Source organism: Pagrus pagrus (genome assembly GCF_965226575.1).
Source record: "Pagrus pagrus genome assembly, chromosome: 4".
Lineage (NCBI taxonomy): Eukaryota > Metazoa > Chordata > Actinopteri > Spariformes > Sparidae > Pagrus > Pagrus pagrus.
Window position 1 is genome coordinate 11,350,755 of NC_140188.1, and position 24,249 is coordinate 11,375,003.

The window sequence follows — 24,249 nt, forward strand, 5'->3', positions numbered from 1 at the left end:
TGAGATTTATCTTAAAACCTATTGGGGTATAATGACAAAAACAGTCTTATGCATTTTAATTTATTAATGATCTATTATCGCAACAGTTGCTTGGGTGAAAGTACTTATCTTCTGTAAACTTAATAGCTTGAAACTGACGACATATGTGCCTCCAGATGTTTACCACACTGTCATAACCATTAAAATTCAACATATATAACACTCACCTTGAACAAATGAACACATATACCGTACAATAGTTTGTGGAAGCTGCTCTTTATTTGTAAAAGAAAGAAAAGACTTCAGTCATTGTCTGCTACACGTTCTAATTACATAAAGAAAATATCTGCGGAGACAAACGCAGAGAATATCCTGAATCAAACTTAGGTAGAGTCAAATTTGATTGAATTGCTTTCATATTTCATACATCTTTCACTTCTGAACTCAAAGAACAGTCAGTTATTTATATACACGGAGCACCGATCAACAGTGCTCCTCCACTCCAACCCTGGTCCTCTGGATCTTTTATACAATTAATTTACACATCAAATCTGTGACCCTTTATCCCCCATTAGCGTAGCGACGACTAACCAGCAAGCAGACACACTCCGTCCTCTCGACCCGCCCCCCACCGCCCACGATTCTCGCTGAGGAACTGTAGTGTGGAAAGATGTGTGCAACATGAAGACAACTCTTTCACATTCAGAGTAAAGGCAGCCTTGAATACGGTCAGTGAGTCAATGGCATGCCAAGCTTAAAGCAAATGGAGCCCACCACCCAGTGCGACGCTTCAGATTCGTGGATGAAGTGTTTTTTTCTTCTTTTTTTTTTTTTTTTTTTTGTTCAACTAGACAGGAAACTGATCCATTGCAAAAAACCCTAGGCACAGAATCGACTATATACTGTTAACTGACTCGTACTCTAACCCCCCTGCACTTAAGTACAACAGAGATTGTGAAATCTTTCATCTAGTAGAAAATTTTCTTAACACAAAACTCGTAGAATATTTAGTGCTCTATCATTCCGCTTAATAGGTGTAATTTATATAATAGCTATTTTTTTTTTAACTCTACCTCTCAATGATAGTCTGAGATCCTTGTTTTAATGCTGAAGCACTCCCACAGGTGTTCAATGTACTGTAGATTTTACATTTTTTTTCTCCCCAGTCTTAAACCAATAATCATAAATAAATACAAACAACACACAAGGAATGTCTACTGTAAACACGGTAAAAAAGACAAAAACTAAACAGGTGTAAACGCCATTAGCATCACTACTTAGTGACAGTTAAATAACTGTAGGGGATGGATGACTGATGATCGGATCAAGAAAGGGAAGGGACCGCTCTCCTTTTTTTCTCCTTCCGCCCCCTCCCCGCTGAACATCGAGCCTTTATATCCAACCACAGTAAGTCCAAATACATAACATCAAAGTTTCTCAGCACCCAGAACTATCTTTACAGATTACACTGTAAAACGGATAGGGAATCCTCTTTAAGGGGGGGGTTTTAGACAGCAGCATCACTCGACGTCTTGGACAAGTTACAGAATAATGGGTGTGAGCTATCGCCAAACGTCATTTGGACATTGTTACCATGGTTTCTGACAGTCGCTGCACCATTGTGTTCTTGACATGTCTGTATTTGGGGGGGTGTGTGAATGTTTCTCTGAAGAGTTAGACTGCAACGAGGACAAAGCTTTGCTGCTAAGTGCTTCGTCTTCCGAGAGACACTTTTCTTCAAATTACATGAACTGCATCTGCAAGAAAGGCAACAGACGATATTAGTGACAGGGAGTATAAATAATGAATAAGTCAAATGACTGTTTTGCTAAACCCTTCACCAGAACAGCACTGTCCAATTATCGCCCTAGCAACCTTAACTAGGCACGGCAGGCCTGTCAAGCTATGACTTAATGTTGAAGTGGTGCTCAGGAGGGATTAATAAGAGCTTTACTCAGCAGGTTGTGTTATTTTTACTCTTTCAAATCAAAAAACTCAAGTGTAAGAACTTTATTATGCAGTATGTTATGCAGTTAGCTTCTCCGGCTAGCTAGCTTAGCCACAAAAGTAGCAACTTTCAAGGCCAAGGACCACATCATGAACTGACTTCATTATACTGTAGTGGGTTAGTGGGATTAGCAAAAACTGCCACGATATCAGTATAAAAAGGTTCAACATTCCCCATCTGGCAATGCTGCTATTGCTGTTGCTCAGGGCCTGTTAGCTTTAATCTTTTAGCATGATATCATACAGCCATCAAGTGCTTATCTAAAATATCTATTGTCTTGTGAAGGAAAGAGTAAGCTGAAAAAATGTAAGAGGAGGACTACTTCCATCTAAATCTAGTCTATCTAAGTCTCATTGTTTTAAAAATAACTGAGTTTTGATGGAAAAACAGCCGTTGTTATTATTTTAAACTGCGTAGGCTGTGTGTTGTTTGAGAATGGAAAGCTTGACATACGCAGCACGAGTAACTTAGGCGCACAGAGCTAAGCTAACAGTCAGTCAGTTAAACTCAACGATGAATAGATTCAGAGAAAACAGGTTTGAGCAAAATGTGATGATGGTGGAAGAACAAAGGGTCAGAATGAGTCTGGCGATGTTAAAGACGCCATCAATCCATCAAAACAAGCAAGAAATCCAAGCAACAAAGGTCATGATACAACAGAATAACTGAGAATTATAAATGTTGCATCTGATCAAATGAATACATCAAGAATGCAAAGATTTTTAAAAAAGGGTATTAGCATTGGGCATGCGACGCATGCAGGTGCACCCGCAAGCAAAGAGCATGCTGTACCTAAAGAGATGCTCTACAAGAAATCCTTGAGAGAGAGGTGTGCAAACGGGTCCTGTCCAGGGGCTCGGAGAGGACTCTGGCTGGAAGGACTAGAGGCTGCGGAGGGCTATTTCAGGAAGAAATACAGGAAGTAGGAGGACCAGAGGAGAAGTCAGATAGTCAGTACAGAGACTGAAGGAGGGATGAGATTAGTCTGGAGAAGCTGTGATGTATGACAGAAGGGTTAATAAAAAAGGAGTCATTGGGGGAAAAACAGGGAGTCAAACGAGGGAGATGATTCACAGTTTTTTTTTTTTTTTTGTCCCTTTCAGCTCAGGAGAGTGAATGGTCCATTGTTAAAACTGTCATCATCTTCAGCAGTATTCACACCGACAACAAAGCTTACACAGTGACTAATTACGGGACACGTCACGGCACAATGGATACACCTATTTACCCAACCTGATAACTGTGCAAATAGATACTGACTTCATTGTGCATCAGCGTGGAGGAGCAGTCGGACTGTGGAGCACCCACCTGAGCACTAGACACAGAGCCGAAGGGGTTGGGTGGCCTCATCACAGGCTGGGAGTACATCATGGTGGGTGGATTCATCATCCCCATAGAGCCCATTTGTGGAGGCTGTACAGAGATGACAGAGGCATGTCAGTAACAGGCAATTTCAATGGTTTCACTTACAAATTTAAAGCAACTGTGTGTAGAATTTATACGTCTGTTAGGAGTGAAACTGTAAATTACACTAATCTGCTGATTCATTCTTTCTACTTAATCATTAATAATTTGGTCTCAGAGCCCATGATGACATATTAAAATGTATATTAAGTGTATTGTAATAAACAAAGAAGAAATACAGCCACATGTGAGAAGCTGGAAGGAGTAAAATTTTGCATTTTTTGTTAAAAAATGATTGAAAATTTTATAAAACCACTAGGGGGCACCAAACTAAATAAAATATTCTACAAATACTAACATAATTAAGCAGAATATGTGACTATTAGAAGTTAAACCTTCAGTCAATATGAAGGCTAATAAGATAAAATGTTCATCTCAACAATAAATAACCTGTGTACCTTCCACTGTTTTGTGATGAAAGAAAAGATAAAACAAGTTTATTTACATTTCAAAATAAAACAATTATTAATAAAGACAACCTTGTGCCTGCCAGTAAAAATTAAATATTTATAAGCCGCTGAGTGTGCTTTAAATTAAAGCTATTGAGAATTCTCCACCCTTCATTTTATTTTGAAAACAAAACAAAAGCCAAAGAACGGCTCACTTGACCCAGTTTAAGTGCATATAATTAATTCTCTTTTGGGGATTTACCCAACGTGAACTATTTCAACAACATTCAGGATGTAATATGAGATACATTTTTCACTTCAAAGGACTGAACAGCAGCTAGAGACTGTTCTCAAGCGCTACAACATCTACTGTGTGTGTGCAGTTGTACTGACCATGCCGTATCCCATCATGCCTGTGGGTGTGGTGGCAGGGAAGGCCATGATTGACGATGGCTGAAGAGACACAAACAGGCCAGTGAGCAGGCGTAACACTGCAACTACCTCATTCATTTGTCAGTAAAATGAGACAGGAGGCAGAAATCACGAGCACTACAGTGAGAAGTGCGTGTGTGTCACCATTGAGACGGGGTTCCAGGTCGTGGTCGGCGCCGCTTTGGGCTGCCAGTTGGTGCCGCCGGTCATCCTCTTCTCCCCCGGCTGGCTCCAGTGGATGTCACTGCAGATTAAGACACTTGATGTTAGCACCAGCTTGTAACTGCCCTGAAAGCACAAAGCTGCCGCTGTTCTTTCTCCACAGCAGCAGAGTGGGTGCGTTCGAGCCGCACAAGCGCTCAGCCGTCACTTACTTCTTCATCGTGCCGTTCCCGATGCCGAGGTCTGAAAAAGACAGAGTTCATTGGGCAAGTGTTAGATGTGTGTCTGCAAATATTTTGTCTGTTTGTGCCTTAATGAGCATGAGCTTTAATGAGTGCAGCTGAAATCAAGGCGTCACACTCACTGCCGACGAGGTTGGCCAGGGAGGAGTCAAGGTCATCTGACACCAGCTTGTCTGGCGGCAGACCGGACGCCTGGTTGGCGCCGGCAAGAGTCGGTTTCAGGATGCCACTAGCGATATCTGACAAGACATACAGAGAGAATAAACATATATATGGAAATAAGTGCAGACAAAGTTTAATATGTTGTATTGTTTACACATATTAAAACATTTGTTGTAAACCAGATTAAAACACAACAGTTTCAATCATTATTTTTAATGCTTTTATTAAATAGATGCCTGTGAGGTGAGAGATGACAGGAAATTAAACGTCTCCAGCCAGCTCCCCTAAACTGATATGAATATCAGTCCTCAGTCTTCTGCTGTGACAGGAGCTGTTAACTTGGAGCAATGTAACGTAATTGTAAGGTACTGTGTAGGTAATGTGAGGTCCAACGTGTCTCAGCGCTGGTCAAAGACAAGAACGTTGTGACATTCTGCACTTTTGGGCACCACGAGTGGTAAAAATAGTAACAGATGAGACAACAGTGCGTTCTTTAACTGGCGACTTGTAAGTGCTGCAGGTGTCTCCGTCGTATGTGACGTCAGGACGAGACACAGTGTGTGTCTGATATCACGATTTTCCTCTTAGTTGACAATGTGACTCATCTGGGTTTCTTTCCAAAAAAATGATATAATGGGTCTAAAAATAAGTGCACCATGCTGTATGGACTCTGCCTTTCAGATAGGTGCTCCTTTTCTTTAAGCTTTGAGGTTTGACTTTTTTCTGCACGATTCCTGTTCTCAGCCGAGCAATTTAGTTTCAGTGCCAAACATGAATGAGGGCTTCACGCAAGACTGGACTTTGATTCATTATCTGCACACTACATTTAAGCACGTCTACCTCGCTCACACGCAGAAAACCTTTTGCATGTCCACTTTTATGTAAATGTGAAATCCTCACCATCAGTGTTGAGGCTGTTGCTGCCTGCGGCTTTGGCTCCAAAGACTGACTCAAAGTCTACTTGGAGTCCTCCTGCTGACTGCTGCTGCTGCGGAGGAGGAGGAGCCTGTGGCGTCGAGTATCCTTCATAAGGGATGAGAGAGAAGAAAGCTGCAGTCACAGAGCGACACGAAGAGAAATTAATCTGAAAACTGACCACTGCTTGGACTTTTGGTTTCTGCACTGCTGCATGTACAGTGTCCACATATCAATCACTAGAGAAGAGCCTTCAGTACTCTACCTCTGAATAGACCTGCTATAGTAGAGGGCTCAGTGGGGAAAGGAGCCTGGTGTGGGAGGTGCTGAGCAATGGATGCTGGACCACAGAAGGAGTCTGACAGGCCACAGGAAGCAGGAAGACAAAGAGAGAGAGCGAGAGAGAGAGAGAGAGAGAGAGAGAGAGAGAGAGAGAGAGAGAGAGAGAGAGGAAGAGCAAAAGGAAAAAAGGCATTTCAAGGCCAGGCCAGAGAGACAGGTGGGAAATGACAGCAGTACAGGCAGAAAGAAGACAGCTAACATGTCCAACAAGTTATTAAATTCTGGGTGTTTTACGTATAAATTCATGTTGGAGAATAAAATAGTGCAGAACAGTATTATAGCAACCAAGAGGGAGAGAGTTAAGGAATAGTTTTGACTTTTTTGGAAATATTTGATTTCTTGCTGAGAGGTAGATCCAACGATTGATACGACTCTCATGCAGTGGTGGGATGTAACTAAGTACATTTACTCAAGTACTGTACTTCAGTGCAATTTTGAGGAACAGAAACGGGGGAAACAGCTAGCCTGGCTTTGTCTGAAGGTGACAAATGCACCTTTAATGCTCAATAATTAACATGACTATAATAAGTGATTATTGACAGCTCAAGGGGCATTATTCAACTTATATCACCTTCACTTTCTAAAGGGAAAAAAAATCTGACCATTTATATTCTGATGCGATCAAAATGTAACATTTCTCACAGTCAAACTTTCAGGTGTTGCTAGAAAAAAAAATATTGCTTGATTCCTGGAACAATCTTTATATCTTTATAATTTTATATGTGATGAAAACATTGATTATTGCTCCAGTAAACAGGACGAACCTTAGATACGACCTTTGGCTCAGCTATAAGCCAGAAAGCTAATATTACGCTAGCAAGAATTCAAAGTCAGTAACATTATTTTGAGCCTTTTCATGGCCTTAATTTTGAGCAGAAAATGGGAGAGGGGAATCATGCAGCAAAGAAACACAAGTCAGATTTGAACCCTGTGCCGCTGCAGCGCGGACACAGCCTCTGTAAATGGGGCCAACACTTCACCAACTGGGCTACTGGGGCGCCTCATGTGTGATCATGTCAGAACACGAGAGTGTTATCAATCTTTGCATTTAATCCTAGGCAAGAAAGCAAACAAATGTAATTCCCAAAACGTCAAACCTTTCCCTTTATATGAGTTTATGTCCACATTTCTACCATAGATATCAAAATAAGAGCCCTGGGGGGGAGGGGGGTATTACATAGGATCCTATGTTTGCCAGGGCTCAGGAAACATAGGCTGAGATGGTGAGCCATCGTAGTACCTGAGATGGAGTGTTCTATCCGCACTGTGCGTTTGTAATTGGTTGAAACGGATGAGTTTGTGTCAATAAAGGGATTGTAACGATCTGGAGAATTAAAAAATAGTGTTGGTAAAAGAAGAACAGGTTTCAACTTAAAGCTCTACTACTGTTTGTATTACAATGAAGCACCAAACTTTCATTAAAAGAGAGGATGAGAGGTAACTGTGAAGCAGAATGGGTGTATGGCCTCTAAAGTGGGACATGAAGGGTCCTGGTTGATACATAGGAGGAGTTGAGAGGTGCAGTCACTATGAAATAACACAATTTGAGCTTGGTATGAACTGCAATGAGGTGCGTTGCACAGAGAGAGAGAAGAAGATAATTTAGACATTTGCACAATTCAACATTCAAACTACAGCAGCACAGTGAACATGCAAACTAGTCATGCCTCTAAGTGACTACAGAGAAATGAACAAGAGTGACGAGACTTCTGAGGAGAAACAAAATGAGTCGTTACCACCAAACATTTCATGACCAGATGTCCTAGAGGAAAAGCTAACACCGTCTGAAGACACGACAGGTAAGTGAGTGGCATCGACAACGAGTTTTGAGAGGAAAGGGTTAAGGTTTGGCATGGAATCATCTCCAGCTTCAGCAGAGGTGAAAGGATCTATGCAGGCAGAGGAAAGAGAAGACAGAGAAACAGAAAAAAAGACAGAAAAGAGTGGAGAGGAAGAGGTGGGCATCAGAGTCAGACAACAACAAGAGAAGGAGAGCATGCAGAACAGGTCACCAAAGTCCAGAAAACACAGATGTTGGTTTGGAGGTGTTGGAGGAGGCGGCGGCTCCTTACCTGCCCACGCTGTTGCCACTGGAAGCCCTGTGGAGCCTGACTGCATGGAGGGCTGGAAAGTTGACTGCAGGTCGAAAAGGTCACTCTCCATCTTCACCGCACTGAAGACGAAAAAAGGACAACAAAAGATGTTTTTACCCTGCTACAAGTACTCCTTTTGTGTGCACAAGAAAGAATGACAAACCCAAAATAAAATGGTTGCTGAAGTGATTCTGGTCTCCTCTGAAAGTCTCCATTAGTCTAGGTCTCAGTCTAGTCTCTAAGTATAGTTAATAGGGGCTGGACAATAAGGATTTATGAGGTGAAGCACAAGCATACATTTAAATATCTCTGAAACGGGAGTTTAGTTATGTGTGGTTAAAGGATGTGGGTGAAGCTTCAACTATAAATATCTGCAGGTTTGAGAGCAAGGCGGTCATCCAGGAAATTGACTAATTCATAAATTAATCAATAATTAAAATAATTGTTGGTGGAGTGAGTGAGTGAACAAGCCAGTACAGAAAATATATGTGACGCTTCCAGACAGAATTTACTTCAGGAGTTGGTGGAGGCCAAAAACAGAGCTAAAAGTGAATAAATGATGCCCCTGATGGCCTTTTACTCATCAGGTAATCAGAAATATGACTTAAAATTCATGATAATGTTGTTTAAATAAGCTGTTTGCGAACCAATTGGTCAATATGTCAATAATTCAAATCGTCCTTCCACTGCTCCAAACTGGAAAAAAAAGAAAAATTTGAGTAACCCAGCATAGAAAAATCTGAAATATGACATATGATATAGATCTGAGCAGTACCCATTAGAGCAGCTGGGTGTGGAGAAGAGGTCGATGGCTGGTGCTGTGCTGATAGTGCCCCCGGTGGTGGAGATCGGCGATGTATCAGTGGTAGAGAAGGAGGGCCTCTTTGACAGCTCTTTGAGCCTCTGTTCCTGGGTGAATGGGGAAGTCAAATTCAAACAAACAACTAACAGAGACGCTGTGAACATGTTTGATCAACGCGTTATTTTATGAAACAAAAACGAACCTTCAGAGCTTTGAGTCGAGCCTGTTCCTCTTCGAGAGCAGCCTGCTTCTCCCGCTCGTCCACTTTAGTGAAGGACATCCCCGTGCTGGCCAGAGATGACACTGCATTTGACAGAGTGCTGGCCCTGCAGGGGAGACACAAAATCACACCAGAATGATTCATTTCTTATCTATTTTATTTAAGAGTACAGTTTAATAGTACATTTTCATCTTTCTCACCATTCTCAAGTTGTTTTACTGATTACATACGTTGGTATTATGTGTAATGTTAACAAATCAAGTGCACAGTAACTCACAGTACGATACAATCACGATACATAGTCCACGTTACAATATTTATTACGATACTAAAGAAATGACTCAAACAATGTCCTTTAATAATAAATGTGATGTGTACAGCATCTATTATTCATATACAATTTGGTTTTACTTGAGGTACTTCTGCTTTTACTTCTTGAGCAAAATAAAAGTAGCTGGTCAGGACCTACGCATGTGAAGAAAGTAGCCACTGGACTACGTACTATTACAAAACAATACAGCAGCCATCCCTCCATCCCTCTGATTGTGCCAGGGCCCCCAGGGGGGCGTGGCACAGGAGGACAGCTGAGAACAGGCACTCGACCGCGGGTCCCACCTATCTCCCTCCCTCTTGTTTTCCATATTCCACCGTTCCAACTGATACTGTATCATTATGCAGTGCTGCACCTTATAACGATATTAAATCAGACCGGTCCCAACTCTAATTTGTGCCGTCTCATTATCAGCTTGTCAGCCATCTGTACAGTCTGTTGAACTGCATCATTCAAGGAAAAAGATGACAGGAATTCAGAGATTGTGATGAACGTACCTGCTGGCTGCGGTGGAGTCTTTGACCTTCTTGCCCTCTAAAGAGGCCAAGTGCTGCTCCAGAGCTTCAAGAAGGCTACTGGGAGCCTGTTGTGACAGAAAAAGCACAGTCAGCAAGTTCCTGAGAAGCAGAAAATGTGGTTTGTATGGACATCAAGACCATAAAGGACAGTGGTGGGCAACCAAGATAGATAGAGCAGAAAACAACATGAAATAGACCACACCACTTAAACCAAGGTGTAGGCAGCCAATTGATGTCTTTGATCAGGAGGTTAAAGAGAAACTATCACACGTATTGGTCACCCACCACTGATCAATGACTGCATTCCAGCCGAAAAGCTACTTTGGATGAGAGTAACATCTGTGTGGGATGACGTACTGCACCACGGCACCTTCAACAACTTGCTGGATGTTGTTGAACTGGCCGTGTCTAAGCACAACAGGGCAGCCATTTTACAGTCGATGAGCTACACTGGTTCACACCTCAATAACCAAAGTGACCAAAGTGAACAGAATTTACCACAGCGAGCGTTTTTTCCTTCAACTGTTTTTCACCACGATGTAGGAGACAGAGTCAGAGCAGAGGCATGCAAAAAGACAACACTGAAGCAAGTCACGGACATAGAAGAAGAGTGAAATGATAGTACTTACACAAACTGTGAACTGAAGTGGAAAGATAAGGGGAAAATACAGAATATAAAGGTGGTGACAGTCAGAGGGGAATGCATGTTAGCTGCAGTTCTCCGGGGGGTAAAATATTTATGTAAAACTAGTCCCCACAGCACAACAGTATGTGCAGTTTTTATCAGGAAATATCGAACTGTCACTGTTTACTGAGTGGGATGCAGTTACAGTGCTTCCTTTAAAACACCTTTATTTACTGTAGAAAGACGGAGAAGAAGTAGGCAAAGGTGGAGAAGAAGAGGAAGAAGAGGAGGAAGAAGAAGGACAGGAAACAGGAGAAGAAGACAACCTCATCCGGCAAACATGCGCTTGAGGAGGAAATCATGCAAAGTGTTTTATTTCTAAGAATATTTGTGTTGGGTGGACTGTACTGTAGTTGGACATAGACAAAGCTGATGAAAAAAGAGCAGTTAGAGCTTGAAATAAGAGGAAGAAAGAAAAGAAAGACTTCTGTGTTTTCAGATTGCCTTGAAGGCCGGTGCTCACCTGTGAAAGGTCTGGAATGTCTCCTCGATCGATGCCCACCTGCTGTTAAAACCAGAGAGAAAACCAGGTTACAATCAAGTCTTTGCAGCATCACTGAAAAAGGTAATTCATGACTAGCGGTGGGACAGATATCGATACGGGAATATACAAATATAGATATTTTTATTAAATCCTGCAGGCACTCTGATGATGCCCTAAGTGTGCCTTCAAGCTGATTTGATCAATCACAGTTCTTGGTCTGAACTACTTTAGTACTTTTTTCTTCTTCAGTTGAGGCACACAACACTACAGTATTCATGACAGCAGGTGTATCTGGGAAAAGACAAGCGTAACATACCTCTGCTACTTTGAGGAACTCTGATATCCGAGTCATTCGGGTGAGAAACTTCTTGTAAATATCCAAACCTTCTTTACACTGAGTCTTCTTCATGTCAAAGTATTTCTCTGTTTGGTTAAAAAAAACAAACAAACAAACAAACAAACTTAGGAATGATCAACCACAAAGTGAACCAAAGACAAAGAGAAAGCTCAAAGTGGAAGCTGTCTTACCAAGCAGGTTGATAATGCCTTCATTATAAGCAGCAAAGAGCCTGATGGAGTCTTTGAAGAGGAGCATGAAGGCTGCATTGATGACTCCATTAGTCAGCTCATTGGCATTGACCTGGAGGAAAGCAACAAGCCAGAAGATTTATCTTACGGCTTCTTCACAGTTGACGTAGAAAAACAACGCCTGCGTATGTGAACTAAGATAATGCAGCTCCACTTTGTTTGCAGTGGCCTCGGCAGCAATCTGCACACTCCAGACGAGCTTTTTACTCCGCGAGCTGCGGGAGGCTTCACCTCAAACTCACATTGAAATCGAGGAGGGCGTCCATCTGGTTCTGAATAATGGGGATCGTCTTCAGCAGCTTCTCTGTATTCATGGTCCTCATTACGCCGTCCACTCTGTGCGCACACATGCAGAGTCGGAGCAGGGGAGGGCAGCGAGGAGAGAGGGGAGAGATGGATGAGCAAAGCAGTGAAGCTCCTAAAACATGATAACAGACTCACTCTTTTTTCACACAGACTGAAGGGCTTCAGCTAACAATTACTTTCATTAGCAAGCAAACTGACGATGAGCTTCTTGATTAATCGTTTAGTTTGTAAAATGTGAGAAAATAGTGAAAAATGTGGCTATAATTCCTCACAGCCCAGAGTGATGTCTTCAAATGTAATCTTTAATCAAACAGAGATATTCAGTTGCGTTTGTAATGTTGAGCATTTCACTGAAAGGATTATTTGACCATCAGCATAGATGCTGATTAAATTTCTTTCTAAAATCAACTAAAAGCTAGTAAACTGTTGTTAAAGGGGCACTATGTAGTTTTGGAAAAGAAAATATAACTCATAATTTTAATATTTACAATATTGATGAGGTAATAATACAAACTCAGAAATATTTAACCTTTCCATAACTGAATGAACAAGCTGTTCTCAAGGAAAATAAGGTCCCCAGATCACTGTTTGAGGCTACAAAGGTGGCAGGGTCCGCCACATACAAACAAAGTAAAACAGTATGAAATTGTGTTGTCCTTTAATGTCAGTTTGTTTATTCAGTTCATTCAGTCAGGAAAACAAAGAGAAGTTGTTTATTTAGTTTGTTTAAAAAAATCAGTCAATGAAGATCTTTCTACCCCAAAACGACACAGTGCTCCTTTAACTGTTCAATAGACTTATTGTCGCGGCTCTAACTGATTCATTTCCTTTTGTAAATTAAATTTAAATTACTCAAATTTCATTCTGACATTTGAAATGACAGGTTTGGAATATTTGCACTTATTTTGAAAGGGGATGTTATTTTAAATAGGACACAGAAAATTGTCAACGATTCTGATAAACAAATAAGTTAAGTTATTCTGGTGACACTTTATTTGAAGGGGAGTGCATAAGACTGACATGATACCTGTCATCAAACAAAGATGTCTTTATGAATGTTTGTGAATGCTGTCATTAAAAGTCATGTGTCAATTATGTCTCCCTTCAAAAGAGCTCTGGAAGCTGGTCGTTAGTTTATGTTCGTTAGCTACTGTCGGTCTCTGTTGGCAGAGTGTAGAGAGGCACTGAGACGTGGCACTCAAGAATGTACATATCGTCACATCCTTTGGACTGTCAAAAAACTCGACCTTCACCTTTATATCTGAATTGAATTTGAAATGATAAGTTTGGGATTTAGTTTTATGAATATTTGAATATTATTCTAAGTAGGACACAAGTAGGGCTGAAAATTGCCAACCAAATAATCACTGAAGTTATTAAACCAACCACATATGACAGTGTAATGTAATGTTAAAACATGAAGCTCAAGAGTTCCTTTAAAGTTTGATAATTAGGTTATGTTGTCTTGGTTAATGTCAAGTTGTCGCAACAAAGACAAACAATGTCCACTTTGCATTAAAAGTTACATAACTAAACGAACAACACTTAATGCCAGTCATAAACATTCATTTTAACTTCTTCATGTTCATCACAGGTGTCATGTTAGTCTTAGAAAAACAGCAAATTTTGAGAAGCAAAATCGAGAAATATTTTAATTTTCCCTCGATAAATAACAGTTTGTGCATCTATTGATTATTTGAGCATAAACTGTGATTGGTATAATTCATGAATTTCCATCACATGTCAGACAAAACTATTAGTTGATGAATTATACAAATACTCAAGATATTTATGAATCAAACTGTTTGTCGCAGACGCAACATAAGACAAAAACTTGTTTACAGTTACAGTGTTTTCAGTTCTTACCCGCGTTTAACTTTTGTGAAGTCAAAGGCAACCTGTCTGTATGAAACAGCTTTCTCATTCAGGTATCGACTATACCTCCTGATAAACGTGGACATGTCATAACCTGGAACAAAGAACCGCAGTAGATAGTTTAAAAAAGACAATCATTTCTTATTTTAATGGCGCATAAATTCAGACTTAAAAATGAAACTGAATAATTATAATCCCTTCGTTACCTTGTAAACCACTTTTGTCCAAAAAATTACTGAGGTTGAATAGTGTATTCCTTGAAGCCAGGTACTGGACAAAACGCTGTAGGAGTAGGAAGATGGTTAAACACAACACCACCACACCATCAATTATTAACACATTAATGCTCAAATAATTTGCGGTGAGGTTATCTTTTTTGGTGTCTCACCTCATTGCCGTAGACCATGAGGTGGTGTGTGGTGATGAGTGACTTAAACACGACCACCCAGCTGGTGTTGGTGGTCCTCTCGAACAACGAGTCGGCCAGTTGGGGAATGTTCACGTTCATCTCGTTGGTGCAGTGGATCAAATCTGAAAGAGAAAGAGAAATAATTCATAAGATCACGAGGTTCAGCTGATCATTGAACAGCAGCGCATCAGTAATAATAGATTATTATTAGGGATGGTTGTACGAGGCTGCAAATCAAGTTGATCAACATTAAATATGTTGAACTTTTCTTCTCCAATATACCTTTTTTTATTTATCACACATTTTGAAAACACACATGCAGGGATGCTGCTAGAGGAATGAGAAATAACAAAACAATCTTTTTTTGGATAATAACACAGAGATAGAGCTGAAACAATTTGTCGACTTACTAATTATGTACAGTTTCCAGCCTCTCTTATATCAGTATTTACAGGATTTCATTGCCTTCTATCATGAATAGACCCATTATCAGTCTGGCCAATATTCAGCATTTTTCTGATTATAAAGAATGATGTTTATTGTTGAGAGTGCAGATTAATCGAGAATGAAAATAATGTTTATTTGCAGCCCTAAATACAGATATTATCCAGCTACTGGTCACAATGTTGTGTTAAACTGTAGCTTGAATGCTGAATTTTCCTGTTCTTTACGGCTAGACTGAAGTTAGAAACAAAATCTCATTACATAATGATACTGAGTTGCTGAGTCATGGTTATTTTGATATTAAATATCACCACATTGTTTGTGTGGTGCCTTGAGGTCTGACCTGAAGGTTTCAGTGTCAGACTGTTCTGGTTTCTGAAGATAGATGTCGATTTATCTAATGTGCAACTGTATTAAGGAAGCAGTTTTTATCTATAACAGACACATTTAAAAGCTTCATCTTGAGCTGGTGCGCAGACAAATACCTGCTGCCTACAAGGAAAAAGTTAAAAGTCTGATCCAAAAACAGTCTCTGATGTGACTCACGCTCATGTCCTCCACAACAGGGTACATGTGTGCAGTTTTTTTTAAATTGGTAACCTGTGAGCAGCATCAAGAAATCTTAAAAGTTGCAAAACCAGACTGCTTCTCATGTGGAAATCATTTGAAGAGCGGTTTGGTTGAGACAAAACTGAAAACGGTGAATGGAAAATGGACAAGACGTCAAAAATGGTTCTCCAAATGATTCAAACATCATCTCTCTCCAAAAAGAGCTGGAAACCTTCAGTGCTGTTGGTCTAATCATCCAAGGCAACATAATCAGTTTCAATTAGGGCTGCGACATCAAGTTCAGACACTGAACTTTATCTGAACTATTTTGATAATCACTTGATTATTTAATTCATTTATGAAGTGCAAATGTCAAACATTCGCTGCTTACAGCCTCTTAAATGTGGGGAATTGCTGCTCCCATCTATTTCATACCATTTTAAACAACAGATCTTTGCGTTTTGGACTGTTAGTATTAAAGAAAAATCCCACTAATAACACAAATGGTTCTAGTCCATGAAATTTATAATCCCAAAGGTCCCAAAACGGAGAAAATCATGTTGAAGTTTGGGGGAACTAACACACAATGGTGCTCAAGCGGTTAAAAAAAACATTTCATCTTCCTACCTTTTGGTCTGTAATCCTGTCAGAGCAGCCTAAAAACTCAAATAAAATTTTGTCTAAATAAATAAAAGTAAGTTGTTAAAAACCCAACATGTGAAATATGTATGCAGGGTTCAGGGCTAACGCTTCACCGTGGTTGCACTGGTGCTACTACTGTAACTTTCTGTAACCTTAATTTAGGTCCACCTCATACTATATTTGAATTAAATCAAGCGACAGATTTTGGAGCACATGTGCAGCCAAAACAGTCGCACCCTGGGGCCTTGGTATGTATTAAATGGCAAATATTAACTCTTTGTGTCATTACACATCACCCCTATTTGCAAAACTATTACAGCAGACGTGACCTCATTTCTATTCAAAATACTCAACAAAACACTGCGACTAAAATGGGGCAACAGCATGTTAAACGTGGATGTTTTCTACATAACATTTGCATAATAAAACAGCAAATCATCTTCCTGTAATGTCAATGCAATCAGAGATCAGTGCAGCAGCAGTAGAAACTGATATTGATATTTTAATTGTTCGACAGAACATCCTTTAACAGACCGGTGTGTAGAGTGCAGGGCATTAAGATGTTAACCATACATGTCCCACTTCCTCTGCTCATATGTTCACCCATGTGCTGGTTGAATGATGTTAGTCAAAGCAGTGCTAACGACCCTGCCATTCACAGCAGTGATCAGACTGACGGGGTAATTGGGCCTCCCTTTCTGTCCTATATTTGACTTTTCAAAAGGCGGGGGAATTTAAGTAGGACAGGATAACCTTCCAGAGAAGCAGCAGCAGCAGCAGCAGCAGCAGCAGTTAGCATGGGTGGCTGAACTGCCCAGAGAAGAAGAGGATGACTGAGAAGAGATGAGCAGGGAGGAGGAAGACAAGGAGGAGGAGGAGGAGGAGGAATATGGGGGAGGAGGATACATTGACAGCACTGACATGTTACAATCAGCCTGCTAAATATTCACAGTGGCTGACATTAATGATGTCAAATGAATTCATGGGTCACAAATGTGTTCATGTAAGAGTCATGACGGTTCATGGTGGTGCTAAATGGTGCGTTAATGTTAAAATAAGGCTGGGTCATATGGTGGGAGTCAATATAAGTCACAACTAATCAATTCAGGGAATCATTATATATTCTGAAAAATGTTTTCATTTATTTTCATATTTTCTGTAAAGCCTATCAAATGAACTGTTTTTCTAAACTTAAATGTCCTTGAAATGATGAATTAAGAGATAACTTTGTGAAATAACATACTACAGCTGATCATAAATACTAAACTTTCATTTTGTGTTGATTATGGCGGCCCCTGTGGACAACAGCAGCAGTGTTTCTACTGCTTCCTGTTTAAAAAACCTGGATCTGGCTAGCAGGTGCATTTGTTTTGCAATCAGGTAAAAGAAAGAAGCAACCTTTTTGTTTTAACACAACAGCTGTGTGCAGGATATATGCCAATGGGGGCAAGTACCTATTTGTGGCTATGTAAGTACTGTAATATGACGATGGTGCAACAAATAGGGGTAGACCTATGATCTGGCCCATATTCAGCATTTTTCAGATTTATCTGTATCAGTGGTTTTTCTGTCAGATTGCTGATAAAATAAAGTAATTAAAAAATGTGCTACTTTGGCTCTGATGCAGTATCCTCTAATACACTGCCCCACCCACAACAGTCTCTGGATGGTAACACGCCACAGTTAAAAGCATATAAACACTGAATAATCTGAATCTGCAAAGCTAAATGTATTAAATAAATGTAACAGAGGGGATGTATAAAGTAGCAGAAAATAGAAATACTCAAGCACCTGAAAATTGTGCTTAAGAACAGTACTTAAGTGAATTGTAGTAAATTGAAAAAGTCCTATCGGTCGACCCCTAATGAAAAAGTAAACTTTTAGTACCTTTCATACACCTAGGTAACATTTAAGCCTATTATTTACAGATTCGCTTAGTCATAGAAATTTTGATGAGAAACTTTTCAACATTCTCCATATTACAGACCTGTCTATGGGATCAGGGACAATTCAGGATCAGTTTTGAATCCTTTCAAATCCTGCAATTCTCTTCATCTGTTGAATAACCGTCCAAGGTTGACTTGTGTTTCTCTGCCCCATGCTCTACCATCTTTTTCTCTAGATGCACCCCAGTATCAGCCATTACAACAAAACATAACCTTAACAATAAAATTCTGCTAAGAAAAAATCTCCTTCTGATTACTTTGAGATGGCTTACATACCACTCACTGCAAAGCTTTGCATGGGAAATCGTAAACATAGGCTCTTCACCTTTGCGTGCTGTAAACTGTTTCGACGCAATGGCAGCCATTAAGAATAACCATATAGATACAATTGGTCTTCTCGCTGATGGCCCCGTTTGCTTATGTAGTTCATTGGAGACATCTGCATTAAATTTAATAAGTCTAATAACTCCTTGTAGTACATTTAAAGCTAATTTATCGGTTTATAATACTATCATTATAATTTTGTTGTGTTTGTAGCACTGATTACCAAACATAAGCGAGAATCGTGTTTCCTTAAAGGTTCCTTGACGCTATTCCACCAATCGACAGGTGGAGGTAACGTGCTGAGAGATGCAGCAATAAGTCAGTAAAGGCAAAGAAGAAGACTGCAAGCTAGTTAACATGGATGTAAACAATGCAGCATAAAATTACTTAAAATCAGATTTGCAAGTGTTAAAACAAGCATTTTGAGGACAACAGCTGTGGACATTAGTGGACATCTCCGTCAATTTATAAAACCAAATGATTAATCAATTGATGGAGAATCTGGTCATGTATTCAGCAGCATTCGCGGCCATCCTACATTTGAGCTAAGGTGAATATATGATAACACTGCCCAGCTCTTACCATGCATGAGGCTTTGAATCAAACTTTAATACTGTTTTGGCACGAGACCAAAATATGTCCGGTGCAGTGAGTAGTTCTAAGTATAGCCCGATCGATACAAGTTTTTGAGACCAGTCCTGATGTTTCAGATGTGTATATCGGTTTAAATTCATTTTCCTGATTTAACATTTGAGAGGTTTGGCTTCTTCTGTTTTACTTAAAAAGCATTTAGCCATATCCAGCCATAGTTGTGCATTCCTTCATCCCAAAAACTTTCTTTAAACTAAGAAAGGGTCAAACATAAAATGGGATGGGTCAGAATGGCCATAAATAACACTTATGCAGGGTTTTCCCTACTATTGTTAGGTTTGGGTGCAGCACCTAAGCCGTTCTGGGCATCTCATAAGCTGAATGAATGTAAAATTAATTTGGAGAGCATAAAAACTAACAAAAAGGACTTTTCCCAGATAATGGTGTAATTAGTCCCCAGTGGACTTATTTAGCAAGTTATGTTATTAAGCCTCTTAGTTTTTGGTGATTTATTATCCGCTCTGACTTTACCAACTTTTTGTGAACCGATATATTAATAAATGGTCCAAAATGATGTAATATTGTATATTTTTTTGTGAAAATGTAAAACATTGTCTTGTCGGAGGTCTCCCAAATCTTTTGTCAAGTACATGCACCTCAGTCTTTCACAAATCTAGGGATAGCATCGTTATAACATGCATATTAAGGAATAATAAAACATTACCACTTCTATTCTGTCAGAAAACATTAATCTTAATTAAATAAATCAATATAGAATTATTAAACAGAGTTGCTGCTGTGCCTCATCTGGACTCCTTTAACGTATGCCTCAACATGAAGCAAGAGGACACCGTGTTATTCAGTACAAGTATACGTCAGTCACGATGAGCCGACAGAGCGTCACTCTGCCAACTTTCACTCATCTCTCCTCAGGGGAGTCAGCTGAGCCGCACAACAGGTGGGGAACCTGTGATTTAAACACCAGGCCAAAATATTCACAACTAAAGATGCCACTTTTCTGCTCCATTTCACTCCACAGACTTGGAGTGAGTCTTGGAGTCTGAAGATACAGCACACACCTTTCTCCTGGACTGTTACTGAACTCTTATGATGATGCAGAGCCTTCATAAAAGATAAAACCACTTTCATTACTGCCATCTTGCATTTGCAAGTGGAGATCGATGTGCTGAAAATCAACCACTGCTGTATCTCTGAGTACAGACAGGCAGTGACTCCTCAGTGAGTGCATCAGACTAATGATCACACAAAATTTAAGCCTCTTATGCTTACATCAGGGCACATATAGAGGAGTCTGATATCCTGAGTGAAAGGAAGGGAAGACCTCTTTTGTTAGACCTCAGCCACAAACTGTGATTCGTACCCTTAAAGGATAAGTTCACCCGAAAATAAAAATTGTCCACAAAACGTTTCTGGAGCTTCTGAACAACCGAAGTAGAAGGAGACTTGTTTTAAAATGTAAAAAAACAACATAAAATGCTCCATACAGCTCGTCCAGCATAGTCGAAGTCTCCGGAAGCCCTGGGATCCAACATTTATTTGAAAAAGATGTGATTTACATCCCTGACATGCAGTCGACAGGGTGCACGCAAACAGGTTTTACCTGAGCAGCTACAGTGAAGATTCTGGCTCAAAGGAGGGCCTAAATATTTTTTTTAAAACAAGTCCCCATCTACTTCAGTTGTTCAGGAGAACGCTGCGATGCTGTTTTGCTGTGAAGCTCCAGAAATGTTTAGACAGGGATGTGGTTTTAAAACGTAGGAAAAACCAACTGAAAATAAACACAAAGTGGCTCCATACAGCTCGTCCAGTGTAATACAAGCCTACAGAAGCACTGAGACCCAAAACTGATTTGAAAAGACATTATTTAATCCCTTTCTGTAACCTGAAATCTTCACTGTAGCTACTACGCTAAAAGCATTAGCGCGCAACCTATTTGAAGTGGGTGCAGGAGTTCAACAGCACGTGTAAATAACATCTTTTCGAATGAGTCTTGGATTACGCCAGACGAGCTATATGGAGCCATTTTATAGGCTTTTTTGGTCATTTTTTTTAGGTTTTAAAACAAATCCCTGTCTACTTCAGTTGTTTAGGAGAAAGCTGTGACGCTCTTTTTGCTGTGAAACGTTTCGACGGGGATGGGGTTTCAAATCATTAACAAAAACAACTGAAAACAAACATAAAATGGCTCCATACAGCTCATCCAGGGTGATACCCAAAATTTGATTTAAGAAAATGTTATTTACACCCTTTTTAAAGCTGAAATCTTCACTGTAGCTACTACGCTAAAAGCACTAGCGCGCAACCTATTTAAAGTGGGTGCAAAGGGGGTCTTTTCAGAACAATTTGGGATCTCAGGGCTTCTGTCGACTTGGACGAGCTGTATGGAGCCATTTTATGCTTATTTTTACGTTTTAAAAACAAGTCTGCGTCTACTTCACTTGTTCAGAAGCTCCAGAAATGCTTTGAGGACTAAGAAACTTCATTCGACTTTCCAATCAGACAGTGACTGAACTTTAATTTTTTGGGTGAACTCATCCTTTAAACCTCATCAGGCCTCTAACAGCAGGTGTCATGTAGCTGAAACAGACACCTGTCCTGCTGCAGGTGCATCAAGATGGGAGCTGGATTTCCAGCATTCCTGTAAATGTTAAATCAGGGCCTGTGTGTGCAGGGGCCCTTTATACCTACACTGATTTATTTCATTTTTGTCAAGGTTTTCCTGTTAGTTTCCTGTTAAACATCCTTTTATCCTCATGTGTTAGCATGTGAGCTAAACATTTAACCTATAAATGAATGAGTGATCGTGAGAAAGACAAGAGAGCTAGCTAGCAAAAAACCAGACAGCTAGACAAGCTAGTTTTAGATGCCATAAAAATGGCAATAACAAATAAAATTTCTGCAAACTATCACAGCTTTCTACGTGTTTAAAAGCGTATTAATTGCGTGTAGGAGTGTGTCAACAAGGCCTGTCCGCGATGTAAAAAACAATATAATCTCCCACGAACATGAACAAGCAGTAACTAGCATATTAGCTAGCATATCCTGAGGCTTTGTGGCCTGGTGGCTCCTCCATCGCCATAACTGTTTCTCTGCGGTGATTTAACCCTGAAATACTACGTTTAAAACACACACAGACAAGTTTTAAATCAAGGTACTCACAATCCAAGTGTTTCTTTTTCGGGCCCATGACTTCGTGAGTGGTGGCCTTGCATACTGTTTTCGACACGGCGGATCCCGTTACACTGTGCTGGGCTGCAGTTATCCGGTCCGTAATGCTCTGCCCCGACATCTTCGCTCATTCAGCGTGACAACAACAAAAAAAAAACCACACACAGGACTCTGAATGAAGTCGAGCCTCGTCTGGGGTTTTGTCTTTTTTTCTTCTTTTTTTTAAAAAAGAAAGAAAATAAAACCTCCACCTCGTCCGCAACCTTGCCGGACCCCCCCAAACTCTTTATCTCCCCACCTTCCTTCCTTCCTCGGTGGGAATGAAATGAGCAGCTAGGCTATGGCAGACTGAGACCAGAGGAGGGCGGAATAAAGAGGAGCTCGGTCCGACAACAACAACACACACTGATAACGTGAAAAATGTTTCTTCTCCGTCGGTTCAGGCTCATTCAGATGATCTCTGGGACGCCGTGATAGCGGGATCCGCTCGCTGACTCATCCGACCCGGGTCTCTGTCTCGCTCTCATCCCGATGTGGCACACCGGATCCCTGCCTTGCCTCCGCCGCTCCGCCAGTCGTCTCCGCTGCTCCTCCTCCTCCTCCTCCTCCTCCTCCTGCCGCTGCCGCCGCTGCTCGGCTTTAAAGCGCTATGAAAGGGGGAAAAAAAGAGAGCACGGAGCAGTGAGTGAGGAGGGGAAATGGCGGGCCTCAGCTCTCGGCTCTCGGCTCTTCAACACCGCCCCGCAGACCCTGGATCAGATCTGACACCGCGGGCCCGCTGTGGTGCAGGTGGACACGGGCTGACCGCAGTCCAGCTGGAGGAGGCAGGAGAGGAGAGAGGCGAGCCAGAGGCCTGGAGGAGAGGATGAAGCCTGTATTGATTGAGGAGTGGACGTGAGAGCAGCCTGCAACAGGCCTGACAGTGAAGGAATGACACACAGGACTTTATAATGCTCAGTAAAAGTGACCTTATTTCACTTTATTGCACTGTAATAATACTGTAATAAAGACTGAGTGATGTTGTGTCTGTATACAGTCCAAGAGAGACATTTTGTGCCACTCAAAATTGGCATTTTAATGATTTTTAATCAAAGATATAAACCAGAAATGTGGCATGTTTATTGCCTTGTGTACTTACAGAAGCTGACTAGACACCCTGGCACATTTCAGTACCAGGCTACTGCTATGTGAGTACAATTAGGCCTGTGCACTGTACACTATTGGAGCCAAAATTCAGCTTTTTTCTGATAAATGACTCACAATGAAGTGAAGTCATTTAAAAATGTAAAAGTGTTGAGTAACTAAGGAGTAAAAAGTTTAATATGCGCCTCCAAAAAGTAGTGAGGAAATGAAATGAAAGCAAAAAAAAGTGTGACAAGATGCCCTGGTCTCCCCTACTAACTTTACTTGAGTATGTCTATTTTATGGTACTTTACTGACACTCGATTATAATTATTTATCTAATTTTTCTCGACTTTAAACTTTCATTTATTTGCTAGCTGTAGTTACTTAAGATATAGATCAGGTAATAATGTTTGATACGCTACTTTAAGTATATTTTGATTCTAAAACTTCTGTACTTTTACTTGAATGACCCTTTGAATGCAGGACTTATATATATATAATATATTATGAGTTGTGTTATTACAAATACTTACATTTTTGCATTAAAGTAATTTCACTGAGTCAGTTTTTTTCTCGCCACTGTCGCCTATTGCTGGCTCGTGATGGGAATTGTTGAGTATCTGAGAGTATGCCCCGATTCAAAAGTGTCATGGGATGACTTTTGTTGTGAATTTGCACTATATAAATATAATTTACTTTAGTTGACTGATGTTAAAAAAAATGTTAAAATTCACTAGCTATTGCTTGGCTTTATGTGTTTCTGTAAAGCAGAAGTTTTGTTCATTTTACTACAAACTTATTACCTTTTACTTTCTGCATTAAACAGGTCTTCCTTTTCCCTGCTTGTCAGTTTGGGTCATACAGATCAAACCTCTTTGTATTTTCTCAATAACCTCTGTTAATTTAATATTTTTACATTTGTTTCTTGTGTCTGTTCTCCATGTGAAGAGCTTTGTTAGGAAAGGTTCAACACAAATAACATCATTATTGGTTCCTTTGCACTCGATCAGCTGCTTCATACAACCGGATGTTC

The 24,249-nt window shown here is 40.3% G+C and overlaps 1 protein-coding gene across 13 annotated transcripts; it reads right to left on the bottom strand.

Moving 5' to 3' along the window:
• Positions 1-234: 234 nt before the first annotated feature.
• On the bottom strand, positions 235-23,256 carry picalmb (phosphatidylinositol binding clathrin assembly protein b). 13 transcript variants are annotated; one of them, XM_084352120.1, is made up of 24 exons: positions 22,083-23,256; positions 14,386-14,528; positions 14,204-14,279; positions 13,989-14,091; positions 12,059-12,152; positions 11,757-11,868; positions 11,545-11,651; positions 11,208-11,249; positions 10,689-10,700; positions 10,039-10,124; positions 9,193-9,316; positions 8,964-9,097; positions 8,168-8,268; positions 7,832-7,984; positions 7,336-7,419; positions 6,019-6,111; positions 5,739-5,861; positions 4,799-4,915; positions 4,647-4,677; positions 4,417-4,516; positions 4,234-4,293; positions 3,248-3,400; positions 2,780-2,885; positions 235-1,736 (listed from the first exon to the last, which is right to left on the bottom strand). In XM_084352120.1, exons 1-23 carry the CDS (start codon positions 22,210-22,212, stop codon positions 2,793-2,795), a joined length of 2,271 nt encoding a protein of 756 aa, XP_084208246.1. In that variant the 5' UTR covers positions 22,213-23,256; the 3' UTR covers positions 235-1,736; positions 2,780-2,792. The 13 variants fall into 13 exon arrangements, with proteins under 13 accessions (XP_084208246.1, XP_084208251.1, XP_084208254.1 ...); XM_084352125.1 differs by having other exon boundaries at positions 8,964-9,091; positions 22,083-23,255; XM_084352128.1 differs by having other exon boundaries at positions 3,296-3,400; positions 22,083-23,253.
• Between the last annotated feature and the right edge of the window lie 993 nt (positions 23,257-24,249).

Coding starts and splice junctions, on each gene's coding strand:
- picalmb (XM_084352120.1), bottom strand. CDS start 22,212: ATGTCGGGGCAGAGCATTACGGACCGGATAACTGCAGCCCAGCACAGT. Junction 8,269..8,963: donor ACACCCAGCTGCTCTAATGG/GTACTGCTCAGA, acceptor TTTCGTCTTCAG/TGCGGTGAAGATGGAGAGTG. Junction 6,112..7,335: donor GATAGAACACTCCATCTCAG/GTACTACGATGG, acceptor GTGGCCTGTCAG/ACTCCTTCTGTGGTCCAGCA.